This window comes from Syzygium oleosum, unplaced genomic scaffold (genome assembly GCF_021117445.2).
Source record: "Syzygium oleosum isolate NSW1041296 unplaced genomic scaffold, Sole_v2.1 Sole_v2.30, whole genome shotgun sequence".
Lineage (NCBI taxonomy): Eukaryota > Viridiplantae > Streptophyta > Magnoliopsida > Myrtales > Myrtaceae > Syzygium > Syzygium oleosum.
The window spans coordinates 1786388-1812151 of record NW_026607514.1 but is presented as its reverse complement, the minus strand read 5'-3'; the positions used below and the strand labels follow the sequence as shown (position 1 = coordinate 1812151).

At 41.1% G+C, this 25764-nt stretch overlaps 1 protein-coding gene across 6 annotated transcripts in view; it reads right to left on the bottom strand.

The window, feature by feature from the left end:
- Positions 1 to 25764, bottom strand: part of LOC115661893 (probable LRR receptor-like serine/threonine-protein kinase At1g56140) — a 124785-nt gene that overhangs the window by 48410 nt on the left and 50611 nt on the right. Inside the window, exons 1-5 of one of the 6 annotated variants that reach the window (XM_056304047.1) lie at positions 10417 to 10482; positions 3521 to 3592; positions 1491 to 1562; positions 910 to 981; positions 729 to 800 (exon numbers count right to left, since the gene is read on the bottom strand). In XM_056304047.1, coding sequence (XP_056160022.1) covers positions 729 to 800; positions 910 to 981; positions 1491 to 1562; positions 3521 to 3592; positions 10417 to 10418 — 290 coding nt within the window. In that variant the 5' untranslated portion in view covers positions 10419 to 10482. Of the gene's footprint in view, positions 1 to 202; positions 275 to 351; positions 424 to 728; positions 801 to 909; positions 982 to 1490; positions 1563 to 3328; positions 3421 to 3520; positions 3649 to 3714; positions 3738 to 10416; positions 10483 to 25764 lie in introns of those variants that run through there. The other 5 variants (XM_056304046.1, XM_056304043.1, XM_056304053.1 and 2 more) reach the window with 5 other exon arrangements.

Below are 25764 nucleotides of genomic sequence, written 5' to 3'. Positions count from 1 at the left end.
CATGGCTTATTTAATTGGCCCAAAGCTGAAACAAACATTCCCTTTCTTGGGAACAATGGCAAAATAAGCTCTTGGGCTCCAAAACGAATGAATTCCCGCAGGGAACAATAGGATTAATGTTTTAGCATCATATATTCTTCTCAAAATAAAACCTGAGGATTGCAGATGCTTTTCAATAATTGGAACTTGGAAGACAACTTACAGGTGCTCTAAATTTTTATTATTACTGATATATGGTGGAATAGTATCAGAAATTTGGTTATTCCTCAAAACTCTGCAAGCAGTCAAACTTCAATATAACTGGATGGAGAAAACATTAAAATGTGTCAAATTTAACTAAGGCTGCCTTACAAAGTTGGGAGATTCCCCATATCCTTCAGAAATTCTAGCGTAGAGAAGCCACCAGAAATCTTGGAGACTCTCCTAGAATTCAAGTTACTTATTAGGTTATCCAGAAATTAGTCATGTAGAAACAACGAAAAGAAGAAAAAAAATAGTACTTGGTTGACGATGAATATTCTTACAATTCTTTCAAAGAAATTAATTTGGAAAAGTTTGATGGTATTGGACCGGCAAAATTGCCTTGCAGCCTCCTACATTTACAATAAGGACAAGATGATTATTAATTTGACTTCAGCAACAAGATCCAGCATACAGAGAACCTAGGTTCCATTTCCATAAGGGAATGGACAGGAAATCGGATGATAAATCAAACTATGCCACCGTACAGCTCAGTGAGTTTGAGCCAGTTTCCTATGAAGTCAGGGATGGAGCCATTGAGATTATTGTCAGATGCCCACCTGAGATTCAGAGAATATCAGTATGCCTGATGTCTGTAATGATTTACAACTCACAGAGATGTCCTAAGAGTGCACGCCACTGGGAACAAAAGGTTTTATAGGCTCTTACAGGATATTTAAATCTGCAAGATTTGCACAAGATGAAGGAATCGGACCGCTGATTCCTGAGCTAGAGAAGTCTCTGTCACATTAAAATTTCATGAAAAGCTGAATAGACAAGATTTGTGTTTTCTCTTGATAAAAGAAGAAGATTTTAAAAAATCAACTAAGCAATAAATGGTGATAAAAGTAGAAGCAGGTGATTAGAAAACAAAAGAAGGAACCTTTTCTTCACTTTAATTTGACAAGAAAACAGTTGATACCAAACAACATCCACCTTTTATGATAGTGTTGGCAAACAAGAAAAGGATACAGACATGATAACAGACAAATGGAGTTTAAGACAACATACACATATTTGAATTAGAGTGTTTCTAGTTCGAATCTATGGAGAAGTGATAAATGACTTTTCAGCTAACTCAAGAGACCATCACTGATATTCCATATCATAGCATGTGCTTTTATATAAGCTGAGTGAGGATCCCAATATAAGGGAACTAAAATAAAAAGGGAACAAAAGTTGGAAGACTATATGCAACTTCGGTGTGTAACAAATTTTGAGAGGGAGCTTCAGAACATGAAGAGACTTACAACTTTCTTAACTTTGTGAGATTTCCAAAAGTGCGTGGTAGAGAACCAGAGAAGTTATTTTCTGTGAATGACCTGCAACGAGTGCAAATCTCAAGAGTCATCATGTTCAGATGGATCTAAAGGAGCAAAAGAGAACAACGAATGGATCTGTAATACTTGTAACTAGGGGGCATTTTATTGGACATGGTACTAATTTATTGGGGAATAAGCAAAAATTCCATTGCATATCTACAGAAGCATGGACAAACTAATGCATATACAATCATTATAAACCTTTCGTGCTTAAGTGTTCTCTTACCTCCATATGTGATTCAGTAAATCCAAAAAGTCAACTACCATATGCCAAATTTGGCATTATCTTCTTTCTATTTACACAAACTTTCTGACACCAATGCATGCTTTGCTCATGGTGATGCAAGAAAGCTCACTAACTTTGTCCTCTAAGTTATAAATTTCACCTTAACAATGGCTCCAAGACAATTTCACTTGATCCAGCATAGAATAAACCTATCCTTTCGCAGTTTATATCACTTCTAGATCTCTTATAATAGGGAAAGGTTGCTCAAACATGGAACTTGATGTCTCTACAGTAACAACAGACAAAATCACTTCACATTCCTCTTGACTGAACAAAAATGGAGGCCTACTGTATGCAATCCAAAAGCATGTGATGAGAATTTAACATATATTGATTTGAATGAACTCTTCAATTCTCAAGATCGACAACTAACACATGCATTAAGAAACGGAGTATAAGTAACTCTATGATTCTCTGTGATTGAGATACACTCAAGTCACTGCAAACATCTCCGATACGCATCAACTAGCTTAGGGAAGATAGACAAACATCGAGTCAAGCTACAAAGTTCACCGCAGCATTGTGACTGAGAAATAATAGCAAGCATGACAAATCGACCGCCAACAAGCATGACTAACAGTACTAGTAACCAGAGAAGTTATTTTCTGTGAATGACCTGCAACGAGTGCAAATCTCAATAGTCATCATGTTCAGATGGATCTAAAGGAGCAAAAGAGAACAACGAATGGATCTGTAATACTTGTAACTAGGGGGCATTTAATTGGACATGGTACTAATTTATTGGGGAATAAGCAAAAATTCCATTGCATATCTACAGAAGCATGGACAAACTAATGCATATACAATCATTATAAACCTTTCGTGCTTAAGTGTTCTCTTACCTCCATATGTGATTCAGTAAATACAAAAAGTCAACTACCATATGCCAAATTTGGCATTATCTTCTTTCTATTTACACAAACTTTCTGACACCAATGCATGCTTTGCTCATGGTGATGCAAGAAAGCTCACTAACTTTGTCCTCTAAGTTATAAATTTCACCTTAACAATGGCTCCAAGACAATTTCACTTGATCCAGCATAGAATAAACCTATCCTTTCGCAGTTTATATCACTTCCAGATCTCTTATAACAGGGAAAGGTTGCTCAAACATGGAACTTGATGTCTCTACAGTAACAACAGACAAAATCACTTCACATTCCTCTTGACTGAACAAAAATGGAGGCCTACTGTATGCAATCCAAAAGCATGTGATGAGAATTTAACATATATTGATTTGAATGAACTCTTCAATTCTCAAGATCGACAACTAACACATGCATTAAGAAACGGAGTATAAGTAACTCTATGATTCTCTGTGATTGAGATACACTCAAGTCACTGCAAACATCTCCGATACGCATCAACTAGCTTAGGGAAGATAGACAAACATCGAGTCAAGCTACAAAGTTCACCGCAGCATTGTGACTGAGAAATAATAGCAAGCATGACAAATCGACCGCCAACAAGCATGACTAACAGTACTAGCAGCTCAGCGGGATTTCCGATCTCATTCGGAAGCTCCCCAGAGAATGCATTGGCATTAAGGCTCCAAAAAACAGTAGAATGTGGCAATAACTAAGGAGGGGCCAAAAACAACTTCACATCATAAAAACCATTAGATACAACCCTTTAATCAAATCATATTGTTCTTGTCACTATTGGGGATTACAAGAGTTGCAAGCGACCCAGATTGCCAATTCGCGATGAGATTGATCCGGTCAAGTCATTCCGACCCAAGTTCCTGCGATGAAAATCAGTGAAAATTCGGATCATTTCAGACATCTATTCATATGATAAAACGAGAAAAAAAAAACTTCCAGAAAAATTCATATCAACAAAAATCATGAATCGTTTCACTTTAACCCAAACATATGTCCTTCTATCGCTTCACTTTGTAGGATACAACCTCCACGAGTCCGTTCTCGCCGACACAAGCCGACAACAAGTGTTTCCCTGCCGCTGGTTTGGATTAGAAATCAACCGTCGCAATGCGGTCCGATGAGCCGGTGCTGTTCCGGCGAGCTTTTCCGTCCGCACAACTCGCTCGCCGGAGACCACTCTCCGTCGCGTCGCCATCGGGGGTCTCGACGTCACCGGCGAACCGGCCCATATCGCTACGGGATTACTTGAACCGGGACATTCGGTCATGGGACCGGTCTAAACTCGGCACTACGGTTGGAGGAGGGTCTTCACAGATTTTTGATAATAGTCGGGTCGGGTAAAAAATAGCCCCACTCAAATAGATCAATTTAATTAGTTTTGGCCCATTTCCATGCATTGCAATTTAACGATCCATACCCGACCCAGCACATACCCAATCAATATCCCGATTTGACCTATATTACTAAAATACTTTTATATTTAAGCTAATCTAGGAAAACTTATACTCAAATTGAGCTGAGAGTGCGAAGTGAGTGAATGCGAGATCAAATGAGGATGAAAGAGAATCATAGATATTGGTTGGGTCTAAGTAATTTATAAGCCCATCTAACACCCATATTATGTTTAAGTTAATTTATGACTCATTTACTGAATATAACTAACTCATATAACTACTCAGGTCATCGTATGTGAATCTTAAGTTCATGACCCATTTTGATAGATTTAATAATAATCTACCGCATCATATAAGTATCAATTTATATCAATCTTATATACTAATATTTTCCTTTCATTTTGTCGCGCTACTACAATGTGAATCTTAAGTTCATTTTCACACATCATATCAAGTGCACTTTTTTGACTCAATTAAAGGCAAGAAAAGCATTCACATTGAGGGAGTTTGTCGAGAACTATTCTTTTGTGACATACTGAATAGGAATTGAGCTTTAAGATCTCGCAACTGTTCTTAAGGCTAAAGGAAGTTTTTGAACTTTTCGACGTTGTTTAATGTGATCCTTAAACTTGTTTTTATCTAATATAATCCTTGAAATATTGAAAGTTGACCCAACATTATTCTTCCGCCGAATGAAGCATCATATCGCACATTTTTACTCAATGTACTATTTGTGTCTAGTAATTTAAGTTTTAAAACTGCGACACCTTGAGAATCGGATATTACTTAGATTGCTACAGCTTTTAGGATGCCACCGGCTGCGATTGTGAGGAGCTTAACAAATACCTTACAAAAGCTGCATGACCTTTTTCACAACTATAACTCCCATGGAGAACCTCAACAAAATAGGCTATAATTATGGAAGTCTTATTTCTCAAACTATCCCTGTTTACAAAAACTACGATTTTTTATGTTATTTTTTACATTTTAAAATGATATAACAAGCACCGTAAAATTATCCTGGCTATTGAGATATGAATACCAAAGATATTTAGAAATCTTTTAGGAATATTTAGGATATTTTCTCTGATTTTCTATATTTCTTTTGATTATGCATATTTGGTTTGATTTCCTTAGATTGTCATCTTATAAAGGTTATAAATAGGCTGATGTAATCTTCGTTATAATATATCAAAATATATTGAAAATTCCTTATTTTCTCTCTTCCGCATTCTTATTTTCAACTTGGTATCAAAGCCTCGTTTTTGTTGAAAACCGAAGTGCACTCACCTATGCACCCGGTGCACCCATGAACTCCGATGCACATCCAAATAAATTGTGACATTCCGAAATTCCACCAATTGGAATTTATTGAATAATTGAGTTTTATGAGATGTGCACGCAGTAAGTTCTCGCCCGGAACTGATCATTCCTAGGAATGCTAACCATTAGGGAAAGGCTAATAGGGGAATTAAATTCGCGCGACTAAAGGAAATTCGATCGTGAATGGATTTCGACCATTAAATCGCGGAAGTGATATTTTGAGCCATTGTTGGCCGATCCAAGGATAGTTAGGGATCAGTTCGCCACTGTCCTAGTAGTGGATCGCGGGTGATTCCGTTGGACCACAAAACGACTTGACGAATGATTCTGAAATTATACCGAACGATCGTACCCCTCGGATCAAGTGATTGATCTTCGCGATTTTAATGACAACCGAGGTCGTCACGCACCGAACGGACTTGCACGTGACTCGATTCAGTATCAATCATGAGTCGATTTTTTGCGAATTTCCCCAGCAAGCCGCCCGTTAGCTCGAGAAACGCTCAAGTTGCATTTAATAAAATTTAATTATTGAAACTTTGCCCAAATTGGACACCGGAAAATTAGAAAGTCACGACGGAACGTTAGGACGACGTTGCCCATGACACGTGCGAATTTTTGGTGCGCTTAAATCCTTCGGAAAAATTCGATTTGAACAAGAAACGGAGGAAGTGACCAAAATACCCCTAGGATTTATTAAAGGGCAAGCTTTAAGGGTAAAGGGCATTTTGGTAATTTTACCCTAAAATTTTGATTGGGCAATTTTACCCTTGGATTTTTTGGGAAATTACAAGTATGCCCTTGGATATTTTTGTGCAAGAATCGATCTCGGCCGTTGGATCAAGATAAGATCGAATAGGGACCGTCGGATTAAAATTGAGACAAGGGCATTTTGGTCTTTTCCACCTTGGTCAATTGGACACTATTTGAGTCAAGAATGTTGTCTTTCTCCCCATTCTCTCCTCTTCTTCTTCACGATCAGCCCCCTTTTTGCCGTGAACCCTTCCCCCTCCTTGCCGTGAGCTTTCCTTGGCCGTTTCTTCCCCACGCCGGCGCCACCGCCTCGCCGCCGCACGCCGGACTGCCCTCAAGCCGCCATCCACGCCGTCCTCAAGCCACCACCATCCTCAAACCTCACCATCTCTCTCTTTTCCTCTCTCTCTCACCGTGAACCACCCACGGCCGTGCAAGACCCACGCCGCCGCCGGACCGCCGCCGCTCAAGCCGGACGCTGTCGTGAGCCGTACGCCGTCGCCGTAGAGTGCCGCCGCTTCCCGCTCTAGCCGATTAAGTCTAGAACTTGGTAAGTCACACTCTAATCCCGATTTAGGATATTGGGTATCGACGGATAATTTGATTTGGGGTGAAATTGGCAATATGCGGGTGCGAAATATTGGGGTTTATGATTGGAATGTTGTGGCGGGCCTTGAGGATTAATTTTGGAATTTTTGGAGGACAATTTGAGGTGAATTACAAGCTGTGATTGACTGTTCACAAGCTGCGAGTTACTGTTCACAAGCTGCGAATTACTGTTTACGGGGCTGTGATGATTTGTTCGGGACGCAAGTTGGATTTTTAGAACCATTATTTAATGGCGAGAAAGTGTCGTGAAGGATCGGAATTAATCCGACGCCATTTGGTTGGAGAAAATTGACAATTTACGTGTTTTAGGCATGTTTGAATTATTCTGGATGGGGTTGATTTAATTGAGTGCTTATTTGTGTGTTTATATAGTAGACATATGTCTGTTTGGTGCACGCGTGGGCCAGATCGAATTAATTGTTGATATTGGCCATGTGAATTGTTGAGTGAGCTCTGTTTGCGTGTGACTCGATGCGTGCACGGATAACTTGTGATGGACCAGTTGCGTGTGGTAAATGCATATCGAGTATGTGCATGAGTAAGGAGAAGTTGTGGTGTGACAAGTGATTGTGGGAAAGTATGCGAAGGTGTGATAGTACAAGAATGAGATCAAGCCGGGTATCGTAAACTCGGGCAGCGATCACGTAGGTCTGTTGCATTTGGCACAGGCTGAGGCTTGAAAAAGTAAGTATGAGAATCGGTCCGAGGCACGATCAGCTCGGGTGAGACCAGGATTAGACCGAGGCATCATAAGCTCGGGTTCCAATCATGTAGGCCTGTCGCATTTGGCGCGGGCTGAGTTGGGATCGGGCCTGGGGCGTGTGATGCTCAGGTCGCGATTGGGGCCTGAGGCGTGAACGGGTACGCGGGCCGGATGTGGTGAATGATCGTAGTGTGCCTGAGGCGTGTACTTCAACGCGGGTCACTGGCGAGGAATATGAAAGAGGAATGAGGATGGAAGGAATAGTGGGATGAGAATGGTACGTGCGCGTGTTTGCATTTGATGTAATTGTGATTGAGTGCGGGTGTGCGCATGATTGAGCCTGACCATATTAATTGATGTGTATGCTTTGTGATTACTTGATGTACGTTGATGTGTGTGATTGCGTAATTGTCTGGAGGTACGTGATAGCCTAGGTTGGGTTTAGGGGTGTACTTGCCGAGATATAATCTCATGGTTGTATAAATCAACAATTTTCAAAACCCCGACCTGAGCGATGAACCCTCCACCACCGCCACCAGTACGTTTTGGAGTACCAGTGCATACGGAGTATGAGGTAGCTGAGTTTCCGATGGGTGATGGGATGACCTGGATAAGACACACGACGACCGTGTTTGTAGAAGTGGGAAAGCTTGCCTTGGATGAGAACCGTTTTTGAGGTTGAACGTCAGGTCATCGACTCCTTTTTGATTTTGGTAGTTTCAGTAAAGTGTGCACTGGTAGTCAGAGATTTGTTTTATTGTATATATGGTGGAATAAGTTGAACAAGAAATGGAAATGTATATTCTCCCAATTCTCCCCAGTTTAAGTTTGTCCGGGTGTTTTATGGTTTCCGTTTGCGCGATTAAATCTCTGATGTTTAGTTGAGGTCGACGATAACCTGGGACGTCGCAACTGTTCGATCGGAGACGGGATGTCGCGGGCTCGACGGGGGTTCGGGGCGTGACATAAATCCATCCCCATCACCGCCACTCGACAGTGTTCACTTGGTGCCCACAAATCTCATATGAGGAAGCACTTGATCGAGTCCTTAGCATAATAGCCGTGTTTCGACACTAATCGCACTGACTGCGTCGCCCGTCAAGCCTTTTTCATGGAGGTGGCTTTCTTTTGATGCCAGCCGCACAGGCTGCATCCCAGTAACTATTTTTCAAGCCAGTCGTATAGGCCATTTGATGTTACATGCCAGTCGTATAGACCACGCCGCTTAGTTACTATTTTGCAAGTTAGTCGTATCGGCCGCTTGCTGTTTCCCCTCTGATTCTCGACCTTTCGCGCATCATTTCGAGAAGCCGACACCACCACCAGACTCAGACTCGCTGCCTTCATATGAGCTAGATGTTGCTGCCCTGTCGCGGATCCACCAAGCCCAATGCCATGCAACATCGTTGGAGAAAAAGTTTTCGTGGCACTGTTCGACATTGATTCAAACTCAAGTGACTTAGTCACTATGAGTTTGAGAGGATGTTAGAGATATTTAGAAATCTTTTATGGATATTTAGGATATTTCCTTTGATTTTCTATATCTCTTTTGATTATGCATATGTGGTTTGATTTATTTAGATTGTCATCTCATAAAATCTATAAATAAACTGATATAATATTCATTATAATATATCAAAATATATTGAAAATTCCCTATTTTCTCTCTTCCGCATTCTTGTTTTCAACTATGAAGGTGACCAATTTCGGTTTAAGGCGTTATAGGGGTGAGCGATTCCAGGTTTCGTACAGGCGATTTTAGGTTTCGTACAGGTTCTACTTGCATCACGAAACTTACCCGTTGATATAAGTTCCTCATTTTTTGGAATTTAGAACCTATCGTGTATACCCTGAAATATGGAACCTATCTTATCACAGATTCTAGGGTCTATCAGGTTCTACATGTATTATTGATTGAATGATTGTAGTGAATCATTACATTTTATGACCACACTCGTTGATATAATCCATTGATCACATTTTATATTTAGACATGCGAAAAATATGAAATATTAACAAAATAAAAGTCTTAGTCATAAAATGGACTTTCAGACTAGTTGTTCCAAATTATACACTCATTATCGGACGCTATAAGCAGCATTGTGCGAAGACATGACCAAGAAAAATACATAAACTTGTTCAAGGTTCCATCTATCTAAAATTTAAAATCTACCTGTCAAAACAAGTTCTCTAATTTTTGGAACATAGAATCTACGGTGCATATCTTGGAACTTGGAACCGAACATGTTTCCACTGGTCCGGTTCTCAGGTTCTAGGTTCTACCATGGAACCATGCTCACCCCTGGCATTTTATTGAATTAACAATTTGTTTTATTGTTCCAAATTCATATGACTAAGATTGATTGGGTTGATAAAAAAATTAGTCTTAATAATATCTTGGCTCGACATTTTCTATGATCATTACGAGGGACCAATCCCCTATCATACCTCGTCGTAATTAAGGCTTTTAAGCTGTAATTTAAAAGTGGGCCCAAAAATTTCCCTCACCTCATTTTCCAAATTAGAGAGCGAAATAATATTTTTTTTCCTTTTATCTTTTGTTTCATTTTTCTTCCTTGTCTTTCATTCTTCACTTCTTTCGGACTTCGGGATCCGTTTGTTTCGTGAAAAATGGATCTAAAATTGATCGCTTGTATTACTTGAAATAATTAATCAATGAAAAATATTTTCATTATCAACAACAATTTATGTCTAAATATTTTCATAAATGATGAAAAATTTTCCTTCATTTATTTTTGTACGCGATACAAGCAATCATTTTTAGAAAAATATTTTTTAAATCATTCATTTTCCGTAAAATGAATGGAGCCTTAAATTGGTAATCGAGGACAGGATGCTGAGCTTTAAAAAGACCGTGAGATTGGTAACAAATTAGGCAAACATATACGTGAGGTAACTCAGACTCCATAGCTCCTCTGGAATTGGACCCGTGACATTCAGCCGATAGATCCTCCTGCGAAATTACACCGTGTTAGCGTTTCAGGATTTTGCGACAAATCGAGACTGATGAAACAGTTTATAGAAAACGATCAAAATAAATTCATGTGGACTTGCATTTACATGCATCTAGATCTGTCAAACGGATGGGTTGGGTCGGGTCATAAATGGTAAGATCCAAATTGATCCATTAATCAGTTTATTTGTAATGTAAATTTCTCGACTCATACCCGATCCGAACCATACCCGACCCGACTCATATTGCTAAAACACTTCCATATTGAAAAACTTGTTTCTTATGAAATTTTTAAAAAATTATATTACTAAAACATTTCCATTCAATACAAATCTAGTGGACAATTTCTATAAATTTTTATTTTTTCTTTTGAAAAAAATCAAATTTTAAATTATTTTTTTATTTTTTTTTTCCTTCAATTTCGGCCACCGGTCAATGATCGGCCTCGAGCGACGAATGAGCTTATTGGAGGCCGGCAACGCTAGAACTCGTCGGCCTTAGGCGAGGCTCGACCTCGCCCAATTCTAGCAAGCCGAGCCAAGCCATCCTTGGGCGAGGCTCCTGTGACATTCCGAAATTTCGCTCATTTGGGATTTTATGAAATGAATTATTTTATTAATATACTTGTAGCTAGTTCTCGCCCGGAACTGATCATTCCTGGATATTAACCTATAGGGAAAGGCTAATTAGGGATTTAAATTCGTACGACTAGAGGAATTCGATCGTGAACTGAATTTTGACCATAAAATCATCGAGGTGACATTTTAAGCCAGTGTAGGCCGATCTTAGGATAGTGATGGGCCGATTCATCATTATCATACACGTGGATCACGGGTGATTCCGTTTGACCTCGAAATGAATTGACGAACGATCCCGAACTTATTCCGAACAATCGTACTCATCGGAACTAGTGATTGATCCTCGTGATTTTATTGACAACCGAAGTCGTTACGGTATGAATAAATTGCACATGACTTGATTTAGTATCAATCACGGGTCGTATAGACGAAATTCCCCAAAAGCCACCCGTTAGTTTGAGAAACGCTCAAATTACGTTATATATATAATTCGATTATTGATTAGAGACCAAATCGGGCATCAGAAAATTAGGAAAGTCACGGTAGGGACTTTGGACGACGTTGTAGTTGGAACGTGCAACTCGGGATTTCTTCGGAATTTTCAGAAAAGTTCGATTTCGGCAAGAAACGGAGAAAGTGACCATTTTACCATTGGAAATTAATAAAGGGTTAGTTTTATGGGCAAAGGGTATTTTGGTCATTTTGCCGTCAAATTTAGAAAAAACAATTTTGCCCTTGGACTTTTTGAGAAATTATAAGATTGCCCTTGGATATTTTGGATAAGATTCGATCTGGGTCGTCGATCTCAAGATAAGATCGAATCTGGACTGTCGGATGAAAAGATTAGAGAGGGGCATTTTGGTAATTTGCCAAGTTGGTCAAAATTTGACTATTTATGTCAAATTTCTCTCTCTCTCCTCACTCATTTCCCCTCCCCCACGGCTCCCTCTCTCTCTCTCTCTTCTCTTCCCCTTCCACCGTGAGCTCCCCCTCCCGCCGTGTCGCCGCCGCGCCGCCATTCGAATCGCCGCCGTGCCGCGCCGCCGCACCGCCCGTCCGCCGAGCCTCACGCCACCCTCACCCCACCGTGACTCTCTCTCTCCCTCTCTATCTCCCTCTCTTGGCCGTGAGTCCCACCGACCGCCGCCCAAGCCACCGTCGCCCGCTGTTCCTCCCGATCGTCGCTGATCTTCACCGCCGCCGCAAGCCGCCGTTAGATCTTGGTTTTTGCCGCCACTTTCGCTCTAACCGTGTTAGTTTAGAGCTCGGTAAGTTCAATCTAAACCTCGCCTAGTTTATCAGGTAAATTTGGGCCCGTTTAGACGCGGTTTGATAGAAATTAGGGGCTGAACGAGATAACGGGCCGTAGGATTGAATTCGAGAAATTTTGGAGGAATTTTAGAGACCGAGCGTTGGCTGTGAATGGCTGTTCGAGGTGCTGTGGTGTGCTGTTGGGTACGTGGATGGTACCGTTAGGTCCAGCTCGGAATTTTATGAAAGTGCCGTGAAGAGCCGGGAATGAAATATTGTGATTTTAAGTGTGAAAATGGCAGATTGATGGCTGTGCTGTACGGTTCTATGTGCTGTGATGTGCCGATGGGCATATGGTTTGTACTGTTAGGTCCGGTTCGGAATTTCATGAAAGCGTCGTGAAGAGCCGGGAGTGAAATATGGTGATTTTGAGGGCGAAAAAGGGTGATTGATGGCTGTGATGGGTTGTGTTATGTGTTGTGGGGTGTTGTTTGTTGTGTGGTTGGTACCGTTAGGTCCGGCTCGAGATTTTGTGAAAATGCCGTGAAGGGCCTGAACTGATTTGATAATGTTTGGGTGTGGAAAAATGCCAGTTTGTGTGTTGATCGTGTGTTTTGTGATATGACTGTGTGGTTGTGATGTATTGGGTGCAATTGTGTGCACGGAATTTAATGCGAATGTGTGTGAGCTTGAGATTGGGATCGGGCCGAGGCATTATAAGCTCGAGTCGCGATCACGTAGGCCTGTTGCATTTGGCGCAAGCTGAGGATCGAGGAAATGGGAAATGAGATTGGCCCGGGGCATGATCAGCTCGGGTGAGAATGGGATCGGGCCGAGACGTTCTAAAACTCAGGTCGCGATCACGTAGGCCTGTCGCATTTGGCGCGGGCTGAGGAAGTGTGAATGTGGGATCGGACCAAGGCGTGTGATGCTCGGGGCGCGATCGAGTGGGCCGAGGCATGTTGACGTGGGCCGGGAAAGCGATCGAGTGGACCGAGGCGTGTTGACGCAGGGCGGGAAAGTGTTTGAGCAAATGTGGGTTCGATGAGTGGATTGGAAATGTGGTGTGATTGATGTGTGAATTGATATGTGGAAAGTTCGCATGTCGTGGCATGTGCGTGAGAATTGTTTGTTGTGATTGAGGACTAATGTGCAGGTTGCATGTGCTGAGAGTCCAGGTATGTGTGATTGTGGATTGTTGTTTGTGTGGATTGATTGGTTGTGTGTTTGGACATGTCTGGAATTACATGGTAGCCTAGGTAGGGTTTAGGTTGCAACTTATTGAGAAGTGTCTCATGGTTGTATCAACCAAACCATTTCAGAGCCCCCGCCTGAGCCATGAACATATTGAGGCCGACTCGGAGTCGTCGGGTGAACAGACAACTGAGGAGGATTCAGGTGGTGATGCCGAGGACAGTGAGTCAGCGTGGACGCCTCCGAGAGGGCGTAGGGACTAGTTCTGGGAGCGAGGCAATAGTTTGAGAGTGCCCCATTTTTGGATAATGCTGATCTAGGATGCTGATCCTTTTTGTATTTTGGAAGGTAATAGTTACTGGTTTGGTGTGCTTGTAAATTATAATGGATATTGTCAATCTTTGGAAGTGTAATGTATATATATATGTTGGCGGTTCTGCGATCTAGTTATTCCTGGTAGTCTCCAATTTTATTGTCTGGGATTTGATAATTGTTTCCGCCGCGAATCAACTCTAATGGGAACATTGGGTCGGCGACGTATTCCTGGGATGTCGCATTGAATCGACTCGAGTAATGTGGGATGTCGAGAGCTTGAAAGGAGTTCGGGGCGTGACAGCTCCACCTCACCAGATCTGGGAGGTCGAGCTCGCCCGAGCCCGGCGAGCTCGAGTCTTGCCAGAGGTTGGCGAGCTCGAGCTCGCCCAAAGCCGGCAAGGCCTCGGCCTCACCAAATTGGCAAGCTCGAGCTCGCCCAAAGCGGCGAGCTCGAGGCTCGACCGATCGGGGAGGCTCGAGTCTCGTCTAAGGCCGGCGAGCTCGATGCTCGACCGATCGGGGAGGCTCGAGTCTCGTCTAAGGCCGGCGAGCTCGAGGCTCGACCAATCGGGGAGGCTCGAGTCTCGTCTAAGGTCAGTGAGCTCATGGCTTGCTAGATTGGTGAGGCTCGAGTGTCGCCTAAGACCGGCAAGGCCTCGGGCGAGCTCGAGCTTCACCAGCCTCCAATGAGCTGGTTTCTCAATTGTGGCCGGTCACCGACCACCGGCTGAAAATGAAGGAAAAAGGAAAAGAAAAGAAAAGAAAAACGAAAAAAAAGAAGAAAAGAAAAGAGAAAAAGAAAAGGAGAAATAAAAGAAAAGGATATATATATATATATATACTTACTTTTGAGTTTTAAGACACATTTACTTTATGTTTTTCAAATTGAAGTGACCCAATGGGTTATATATGGATTTAAGACCCATTTTAATAGGTCTACGTGCATCCTCCTTCGTAGCGTTACTAAATTTACTGAATTTGGTACGGGAGAGTCTGTTGGTACTCACAGTTGAGTTATTCAACAGGTGGAACCGTCGCATTTGATGCCTGGCCGGTAGCCCATGCTGTCAATGCGGGTCTCGGAGAGGGCGACGCCGCTGCATGGTTCTCCGCTGATGTTCCACTTGTTCGGCGGCGCAGTCAGGTTCCATTGTTGGAATACACGGTTCAAAGCTCGTACTGTGTAATTAGTTAAACAATCGCAAAGCAAGATTATTCCTACGATTTCTGCATGAATTTCATGAAGGCAAATGGAGTTTAATAATACTAAGGCAAAGGGGCCGTGATTTCCTCCAACATGATATTTAATTGGTCATCACACATCAATCACCCCACGGCCCGAGGTGAGTTTATTATAGGAATTGCGCGTCCAAAGAACCCTGGCATTATCCATCATCATTAGATCACCCTTTCTCTCTAAGGCTCCATTTGTTTCACGAAAAATGAATAATTAAAAAATATTTTTTAAAAAATGATCGCTCGTATCCGTTTAAATAATTAGCCAATGAAAAATGTTTTTATTGTCAAACCTCCCTCCCCCTCTCTCTCTCTGCAACTCAGCACCACCAACTCCATTGCCTAGCCTCACTGCCTTCAAGTTTCATCGAATGCAGGGCCGCTAGCCGCAGCAGCGGCTGAGCTACGGTGGTGTAGTGGAGAGGATTTTTTTTTTTTGTTAAGAATTATATCCACACTGATCTTGGTATATGAGATTTTACATGAATTCACCAATTATAGGGATGAAGGAGGAAATTTCCTTCTATTAGGATTGGAGGAAAATACAACCGAAGTCATATACTTTACCTTCTCTATTTTCTATTTTCATCCGTTCATTTTTCAATAAAAAAAGTAAATAAGAAGAAATAACTTGGTGAAGAATTCATCTTGATTTTTTTCTCTATTAGCTTGCCATAAATTTTCCTATTAGCTACACTAGCTCGTAAGTTTCATATGATGTTATACATGAACAAAATCAATTTTTTATTTATTTATAATTCACATATGAGTGTGGAGATCCGGCTACCCAATCCTCTAACGCCCCCGACCAACTATTCCAATCTTGGGGTTGATGTACAAATAAATTCCAATAAATTGAAGAAAATTACGCGGAGAGGCTAAAAGTTAGTCTTCTTCACCAATTACAGGGCATTGTTGAGATAGATGTCATGCACATGATTTGAACAGTTATGATATTAGGATACCAGGAAATTCTTGAATCTTTTAACTATCAATAAAATTGATGCAGCTCCTAGCCACTTTATCGATTTGTTTCCTTGTTACAGGTTATTTGATAAGGGCTTTGACTCATCCATCGTCATGTCGTGACAGGACTCTTGAGCCCTTTGATAGAAAATTTCCATACATTATAACCAAGGTTTTTGGCTTTGATACCAAATAATGCAGAATGATTCTAGGTCTCATACCAAAGAATGTGACGAGGAGGACATCAGAGGACGAAATTATCTCAAATTCTTTAAAATCCAATCATAACAAAGGTTGATAACAATAAGAATTCCTTGTTTTCAATCACTTAATTAGATACATTAGAACTATTTAGATGTAATTTAACCCCCAAAACTCAAATCTTATGTGTGGCTCGAAGTTATTAAAGCAAGCTCTGTGAAGTGCAAAGTGATAAGAACCCGATGTGATAGTACACATTTTGGGAACGTCTAGTGCTTGGTGTTTACTCGCAAAGAAGTGAATCTTACTGATCCAAATTTGAGGTCTACAGGATAGACCTCAATAGTGATTAGACCCACTTTAACCTCATGTATGCATGAGCAATTAAGAGAGAGAGAGAGAGAGAGAGAGAGAGAGAGAGAGAGAGAGAGAGAGAGAGAGAGAGAGAGAGAGAGAGGACCTTCAAGTGGATCTGTAGGTAGAACTGCAGGTACTGGAGGAACACCTTCAGGTGGAGCTGGAGGTGAACACACTGGTGCTGTAGCAACTCTAACTTGAGCCATGGCTTGACAGGGATAAGGATAACCCAGAAAAGGGAAGCGAAGAAGAGGAAGAGGAAGAGGAAGACGAATCTCGAAGGGAGCTGCATGGACTCCATTGAGATTCTATGACACGAGAGAAAAGCATTATCTGAAACACGCATCAACAAGACCTTATCTTATGCTACCGGATTTAGCAAGTCGAGTCAAGACGATAAAGTTCTCATTGGCCAAACAGATGAAGATTCGATAAATGCTAAGCGTGTTACTTCACGTTGGGGCGTAGTCCAGCTGGTCAACCCTTTTGGCTTACTTTCAACCATTTATGGTATACACGGCACGACATCACTGTTAGTGGTATGCCCTAAGAATCAATCAAGGTTGATACTCTAATATTAGTTGTGGATTAGGTTGTGTCGGAAAACCGATCTTCACTATACTTAGGTAGTCATAATGTCTTGCTAGAGACCGCTTATGACTTGTGGGCCAAAAGAGTTTTGGGCACACTGCTAATGTTTAGTGAACCTACAGGGTCGCACACAATAGCGAATGGACTTAATATTTTCTGTGCGCCTTGATCTACTTAAGAAGTAGATTTTAATTTATTCTCCTATTTAAATTATCTATGCGGTCGTGCGCGTTATGAGATAACGATTAAACGTACGATTGAAGGTGGACGGTTTGGCGGGCCCAAATAGCCCGGCCCACTTCTTTTAATTCCGCTAGATAATGAGGCTGTATAAATAGATAGAGAATCGTTGTCTATCTAGGTTTTTTTTTCGACAGAGTATCGAAAATCAAAAGGCGTTCAAGAAAAGCAACTTCAAGATCTTTCGCTAGCACGTGGATCGTTGGAGAATTATGTTCGTGTGTATGGATACCGGTAGAGGCGCAACACTTGGGGCGCTTATCCAGACACAACTAATTGTTGATTTATCTTTGATCTGCAAAAGGTACGTATCGAAATTCCTTTTCGATTTCAATATACGCATGGATCCTGTCTAGGGTTCTATATTCCGCTGCGTTATTACTATTGATGAATCCTACAGTGGTATCAGAGCTACTTGTGATATATTGAAGTTGAATTGGAAACCCTAATTGTTGATACATATGATGTATGCCTGAAGTAAGTCTAAATTAGGGTTAGATGAATGTTTAATATGAATTGATATGATCAATTGAGAAAGAACGAAGCAGGTATGGGTCGATCCTGTTCCGCTCGTGTCGAGGCCGGCGTCTTGCTTGGGCCCGTTGCCCGAGGCGGAGGCGGCGTCGCGCCTGGGCTGTTGCCCGAGGCAGGGACGGCGGGCGGAGACGGCGGCGCGTCTGGGCCTGTTGCCCGAGCCGGAGACGACGGGTGGAGACGGCGGCACGTCTGGGTCTGCTGCCCGAGGCGGAGACGGCAGCGCGTCTAGTCTTCCGGCGCGTCGACGACTCGGGGCGTTCGGCCAGTTGCATACGGTGAGGGCGCAGGAGGTGGCAGCGACGGATAGCCTCCCGAGAACACAGAATTGAGACTTCTATTTATGTTTTCGGGACTCTCCTCGGAAAACAGAATTGTGAATTCTGTCTAGGTTTCGGGGGCGCTGCCCCCGAGCCCCCGCGAGGGGCGCTGCCCCTTCGAACCCCGCTTGCTGACCGGTCAGCGAGACCACCGCAAGGGGCTCTGCCCCTTGACCCCTCGACCCCGCAAGGGGGCGCAGCCCCCTTGACCCCTGCATGGAATTAGTCGTTCCCGTATGATTGATATATCTTTGTTATTATAAGTGATGCTTTGTTGATGTTCAAAACATGCATACATTCACCGCTACATAATTATAAAGAGTCCCTCATAAAATTAAGTAATAATATGATGCCTTTTCAGTCATATACCTATTAAGACTTGAATCGTCAAAAGATGGGCCTGCCAAAGCAGGGTGTCTTTAACTATTTGAGTAAAATAGGGTGGATAATGGTTATCCATATGTCAAGATTGGTTTACTTAACGAGGCTATCAAAACGGTTTTGGGCCTTGAGGCATAGTGTTTGAGGATATGATATGAGATATCAACCCTAACAACCAAGAGTTGTATTCGATACAATTGACAAAGGGTTGTCTACCTAAATAACTTAGTCTTGAGCGGTAAGCCAAAGTTTACTCGAGTCTTGGTAAAATATGGGTCTTGGTCCACTATACTTATTGGGACATATATTATAAAAGTATAGTGGGAGTTTATTATAAGTAATATTAATGAACAATTCACTTTGCATATTTGTTGTAGATAATGGCAAATAGCTCTGCATCACACTTTTCACTGCGATCTGTCCTTGAGAAGGACAAATTGAATGGTTCAAACTTCTTGGACTGGTATAGAAGCTTGAGAATTGTTCTCAAGCAGGAGAAAAAGGATTATGTCCTGGAGAAACCAATCCCTCAGAAGGCACCTCCTTCCAACGCTCCCCATGCTGAAAGGAATGCTTATCAGAAGCATAAAGATGATGCATTGGATGCATCATGTCTAATGTTAGCTACCATGAACTCAGACCTTCAGAAGCAGTTTGAGAACGTGGATGCCTATGATATGATCATGAACCTGAAAAATTTGTTTCAGGAGCAGGCACGCACTGAAAGGTACCAAACGGTAAAGACCTTAATTGAGTGCAAGCTAGTAAGTGGGAGCTCAGTTAGCCCACATGTCATAAAGATGATAGGTTATATTGAAAACTTGGAGCGACTGGGCTCTCCCATTAGCCAAGGGTTGGCTACTGACATTATTCTTTAGTCATTGCCTCAAGATTATGACACGTTTGTTATGAACTATAACATGCATAATCTGAACAAGTCTTTGACTGAACTGCATGGGATGCTCAAAACTGCTGAGCAGAATATCAAGAAGGACCCTACCCCTAATGTTCTCATGGTTCAAAAGGGGAAAGGCTTTAAGAAGCCAGGTAAGGTCAAGGGTAAGGGCAAGGGCATTAAGCCCAAACTCAAATCCAAGACCAAACCGGGTCCGACTGCTGATGCTGTATGCTTCCATTGTGGGGAGAATGGACATTGGAAGAGGAATTGCAAGAAATATTTGGAGGATCTGAAGAAAAAGGGAAGTGAGACTTCCGATTCAGGTATTTATGTTATAGAAGTAAATGTTACTACTAGTTCTACTTCATGGGTATTGGATACCAGTTGTGGTACTCACATTTGTATGAATGTGCAGGGACTAAAACGAAGTAGAACACTTACAAAAGGTGAAGTGAAGCTACATGTTGGGAATGGAGCAAGAGTTGCTGCATTAGCCGTAGGAACATATGATGTAGCTTTACCTTCTGGCATGATTTTAGAACTGAGTAATTGCTACTGTGTACCTGCTATACGCAGGAATATTATTTCTGTTTCTTGTTTGGACAAGGAAGGTTTCTGTTTTGATATAAAGAACAATAGTTGTTCGTTTTATCTTAATGGATTATTTTATGGTAGCGCCCATATTGTGGATGGGATATATGTTCTAAATCTTGATGTGCCAATTTATAATATAAATACAAAAAGGTTTAAATCTAATGATTTGAATCCAACCTACCTATGGCATTGTCGATTGGGCCACATAAACGAGAAACGAATTCACAAGCTTCATAGCGATGGACTATTAAATTCATTTGATTTTGAATCATTTGATACATGTGAATCTTGTTTAGTTGGAAAAATGACAAAAGCTCCTTTCACTAATCAAAGTGAGAGGACAAAAGAATTGTTGGCCCTTATACATACTGATGTGTGTGGACCACTAAGTTCTACAGCCAGAGGAGGTTATCAGTACTTCATTACATTTATTGATGATTTCAGTAGATATGGATATGTTTACTTGATGAAACATAAATCCAACTCCTTTGAAAAGTTCAAGGAATTTCATAATGAAGTACAGAATCAACTTGGCAAGAATATCAAGGCTCTTCGATCTGATCGAGGAGGAGAATATTTAAGCCAAGAGTTCAATGACCATCTCAAAGAGTGTGGAATTGTTTCACAGCTCTCTCCTCCTGGAACACCACAGTGGAATGGTGTCTCTGAGAGGAGAAATCGAATTTTGTTAGACATGGTTCGATCAATGATGAGTCATTCAGATCTTCCATTATCTTTCTGGGGATATGCACTCGAGATAGCTGCATTTACACTAAATAGAAGTCCATCAAAAGCTGTAGAGAAGACACCATATGAGATGTGGACGGGAAAAGTTCCTAGTATGTCTTTTCTAAAGATTTGGGGTTGCGAAGCTTATGTAAAACGTTTACTTTCTGATAAGCTTGGACCCAAATCTGATAAATGCTTCTTTGTGGGATATCCTAAAGAAACGAAAGGATATTACTTTTACAATCCATCAGAGAACAAAGTGTTTGTTGCTCGAAATGGTGTCTTTTTAGAGAAAGAGTTTCTTACTAAAGGAACCAGTGGGAGTAAGGTAAACCTCGAAGAAGTTATTGTGCCACAAGAGGATGTTCCAGTTCATGAGGAACCTCAATTAGATCTACAAAGAGTTGTAGAGTCTACTTCAGTGGCACCTATAGTTCGTAGGTCTGAAAGAACACATCGTGAGCCTATGAGATATGGTTTTCACGTGACAGAACATCGTCATCTATTGTTAATAGAAAATGACGAACCTACGACCTATACAGAAGCTATGATGGGCCCAGACTCCGATAAATGGCTTCAGGCCATGAAATCCGAAATGGACTCGATGTATCAAAACAAAGTTTGGACTTTGATTGATCCGCCCGAAGGTGTCAAACCTATAGGGTGCAAGTGGGTTTTCAAGAAGAAAACTGATATGGATGGAAATGTTCACATCTATAAAGCACGGCTAGTAGCTAAAGGTTTCAAACAAACTCATGGTATTGACTATGACGAGACCTTTTCGCCAGTGGCTATGCTTAAGTCCATTCGGATTATCCTAGCGTTTGCTGCATATTATGACTATGAGATATGGCAAATGGATGTAAAGACAGCTTTCCTTAACGGAAATCTAGAGGAGGATGTGTATATGACACAACCTGAAGGCTTTACATCACCAGATAACACTGGGAAGATATGCAAGCTTCAACGTTCTATTTATGGATTGAAGCAGGCATCACAGAGCTGGAATATTCGTTTCGATGAAACTGTCAAAGAGTTTGGCTTCATCAGAAACAAAGAAGAAGCTTGTGTATACAAGAAGTCTAGTGGGAGTGCAATTGTGTTTCTAGTGTTGTATGTGGATGACATACTACTCATTGGAAACGACATTCCTATGCTTCAGTCAGTTAAGACATCGTTAAGAAAATTTTCTCCACGAAGGACATGGGAGAAGCAAACTATATCTTGGGGATCAGGATCTATAGAGATAGATCTAAGAGACTTATTGGACTGAGTCAAAGTACATATGTTGACAAAGTCATCAATAGGTTTAATATGCAAGATTCCAAGAAAGGTTTTCTCCCGATGACACATGGCATAAGTCTTAGCAAGACTCAGTGTCCTTCAACACAAGATGAGCGAGACCGCATGAGTAGGATTCCTTATGCATCAGCTGTGGGATCCATCATGTATGCTATGTTATGCACTCGTCCTGACGTTGCTTATGCATTGAGCATGACAAGTAGATACCAGTCAGATCCAGGGGAACCTCACTAGATTGCTGTCAAGAATATCCTTAAGTACTTGAGAAGAACTAAGGATTTATTTTTAGTTTATGGAGGTGAGGAACAGATCACTGTAAATGGTTACACTGATGCTAGTTTCCAAACCGACAAAGACGACCTTCGATCGCAGTCAGGTTTTTTCTTTTGCGTGAATGGTGGAGCGGTGTGCTGGAAAAGTTCCAAGCAGGGAACTCTTGCAGATTCTACGACAGAAGTTGAGTATATTGCTGCTTCAGAAGCATCAAAGGAAGTTGTTTGGATTCGAAAGTTCATAGAAGAACTGGGAATCAGTCCCACTAGTTCGATTCCAGTGGACCTCTATTGTGATAGCAATGGGGCCATAGCTTTGGGTAAAGAGCCTAGGTCTCACCAGAAGACCAAACATATACTCAGGAAGTATCATCTCATTCGAGAATTCATTGAAAGAGGTGATGTCAAGTTGTGCAAAGTTGCAACGGAGTTGAATACAGCTGATCCGTTGACAAAGGCTCTTCCACAACCTAAGCATGAGCGTCATTGTAATGCTTTAGGCCTTAGACACATTAGTGATTGGTTTTGATGTGAGTGGGAGTATATGTGATATACATTTTCATTGTTCATTAATAAAATATATATTATATTTGATTTCGATTTAATTTGAGTATATAATTGAATGCGAAATCTTTATCCCCTGAATATTGAATATCCTTAATAGATAATCAATTAAGTAATTTGATCGTGAAACTCTATTAATAGAGTGGATATTAATATTCTAAATGTCCCTAGTCAATTGCCATTGTGCATTGGGAAGCAAATGGCGTTTGAGACTAGCATGTGAGTCAACTAATGACGAAGTTTCACGGGTCATGAATATAGAGATATAAAGTTGATCACATGGAATACATGTTGGAGAACATTGTATTGGACTGACCCGCTATGAGAATACTGTAAAATTGTTATATAATGCCATCAGTATTTCTCATCATAGCTATAGAGTATAGTCCTTTGACCTGAATCCGCCATGGTTTCCTAGACGTGGATTGGCATGCTTTAACATTGCCAAACGTCAGCCGTAAGAGGTGATTATAAAGGTAATGGCTTGGTATGTCATGAAGCGTGCTGAGTGATGTGAGTAGACAAGATGGGATTTGTCCCTCTCATATAACGAGGGTATGATTTCCTGGCCTCTCGTAGAGTTGAGACTGTGAAATGCATGGCCATGCTCAAGTGAGTTGAAGAGTCAACTACTTGTTTTGACAGTCTAACTGCGGTATCGGGAAAATGAGTTTAAGCTATATAAAGATGACACTTGTCCTGCCTTATGTTTAACTCGGAAATCAAGTGACAAAGAGACTTAGTTTATATGATTGGTTCTAGTGCAAGTGGGAGATTGTTAGTGGTCTGCCCTAAGAATCAATCAAGGTTGATACTCTAATATTAGTTGTGGATTAGGTTGTGTCGGAAAACCGATCTTCACTATACTTAGGTAGTCATAATGTCTTGCTAGAGACCGTTTATGACTTGTGGGCCAAAAGAGTTTTGGGCACACTGCTAATGTTTAGTGAACCTACAGGGTCGCACACAATAGCGAACGGACTTAATATTTTCTGTGCGCCTTGATCTACTTAAGAAGTAGATTTTAATTTATTCTCCTATTTAAATTATCTATGCGGTCGTGCGCGTTATGAGATAACGATTAAACGTACGATTGAAGGTGGACGGTTTGGCGGGCCCAAATAGCCCGGCCCACTTCTTTTAATTCCGCTAGATAATGAGGCTGTATAAATAGATAGAGAATCGTTCTCTATCTAGGGTTTTTTTTCGACAGCGTATCGAAAATCAAAAGGCGTTCAAGAAAAGCAACTTCAAGATCTTTCGCTAGCACGTGGATCGTTGGAGAATTCCGTTCGTGTGTGTGGATACCGGTAGAGGTGCAACACTTGGGGTGCTCATCCAGACACAACTAATTGTTGATTTATCTTTGATCTGCAAAAGGTACGTATCAAAATTCCTTTTCGATTTCAATATACGTATGGATCCTGTCTAGGGTTCTATATTCCGCTGCGTTATTACTATTGATGAATCCTACAGCATCACATCATATTTTGATGAGATACAACTGGAAATCATGTTGATACCCAAATCTCATGGACGGCAAGAAGCCAAAGTTACGACGGCTAAAATCGTCTAAGATTTTCCAACCATTGTTCTCCTTTGGTCTTGCATGATTTAACGGAAAAATTATATAAAAAAAAGTCCTAAATTTATTACACGTGTGCCAATTCGATCCTAAACCTTTTGACAATTTGCCAATACAGTCACTCAAAGTAAGTTTGACCAGAAAACGCTGACATGGCAGTCTAGCACCCATGACGTGGACAATTTTTTTTTAATAGTTATTTTATAGTTTTTTTTTATTTTTCTTAATATTTTTCCTTCTTTCTTTCTTTCCTTTTTTCTGTTTTTTCTTCTCTTTTCGCAGGTGGGCGGTCTCAAGTGATGGCGGGCCACCAGCGATGCCCGAAGAGGGTTGGGCAAGGGCGACCCTAAAGGGCCATCCTTCTGTGGCAGGCGAGGGCGGTCCTCGAGACACCGAGTGGTGCTGACTGGACTGCCATGTCAAAATTTTTCTGTCAAAAGTGGCCGAAAGAACTATATTGGCAAATTGTTAAAAGGTTTATGACTGAATTGCTATAATTGAAAGATTTGTGATTGAATTGGCACAAATCAAATAATTTTATGACTTTTTTGGTAATTTTCCTGTGGTTCAACCCATCTTTGAATTTCCAACTCGGTTGTTGATGTCATTGAGGCTAGTTTCATCATATAGCACCTTGAATTTTACAATATGGCAATCTACTAAAAACTAGTAGAATTCCCTTGCGCTCCACGGGTTCTCCTCTTTTTATGTTCTACCGAAGTGTGTTCGCCTAGTGTTTCTTGAACTTGTCTCATGGCTTTTCATATTTCTTTTTTGTCTATTTTTCTTACACTATTTAATTTATTTTATTAAAATATCTAACTACCTTATTCGATTAGCAATGCATTTGGCATAGATTGATTGTTTTTTTTTTGTTGGCCCATTTTTTGTTATAAATTATTAGTCTCAATTCAATGTCGATCAATGTTACAATCACTTGCCCATTTCCAACATCAACCATGAGTTTAAGCATGTCCCTTCTTGTCGATATCTTTTTTTTTTAATTATTAAAAGTAAATTTGGGAAATGCCAAAAGTTACAAACATTTGTTTTTGCTTCTATTCAAGATTGCCTTACGCATAAATTAACATGCCATCTTATTTTTCCCAATACTTCACGTTTGTAACCACATTTGGGGAAAAAAAGCCATTTCCTGCGGTATGATAAT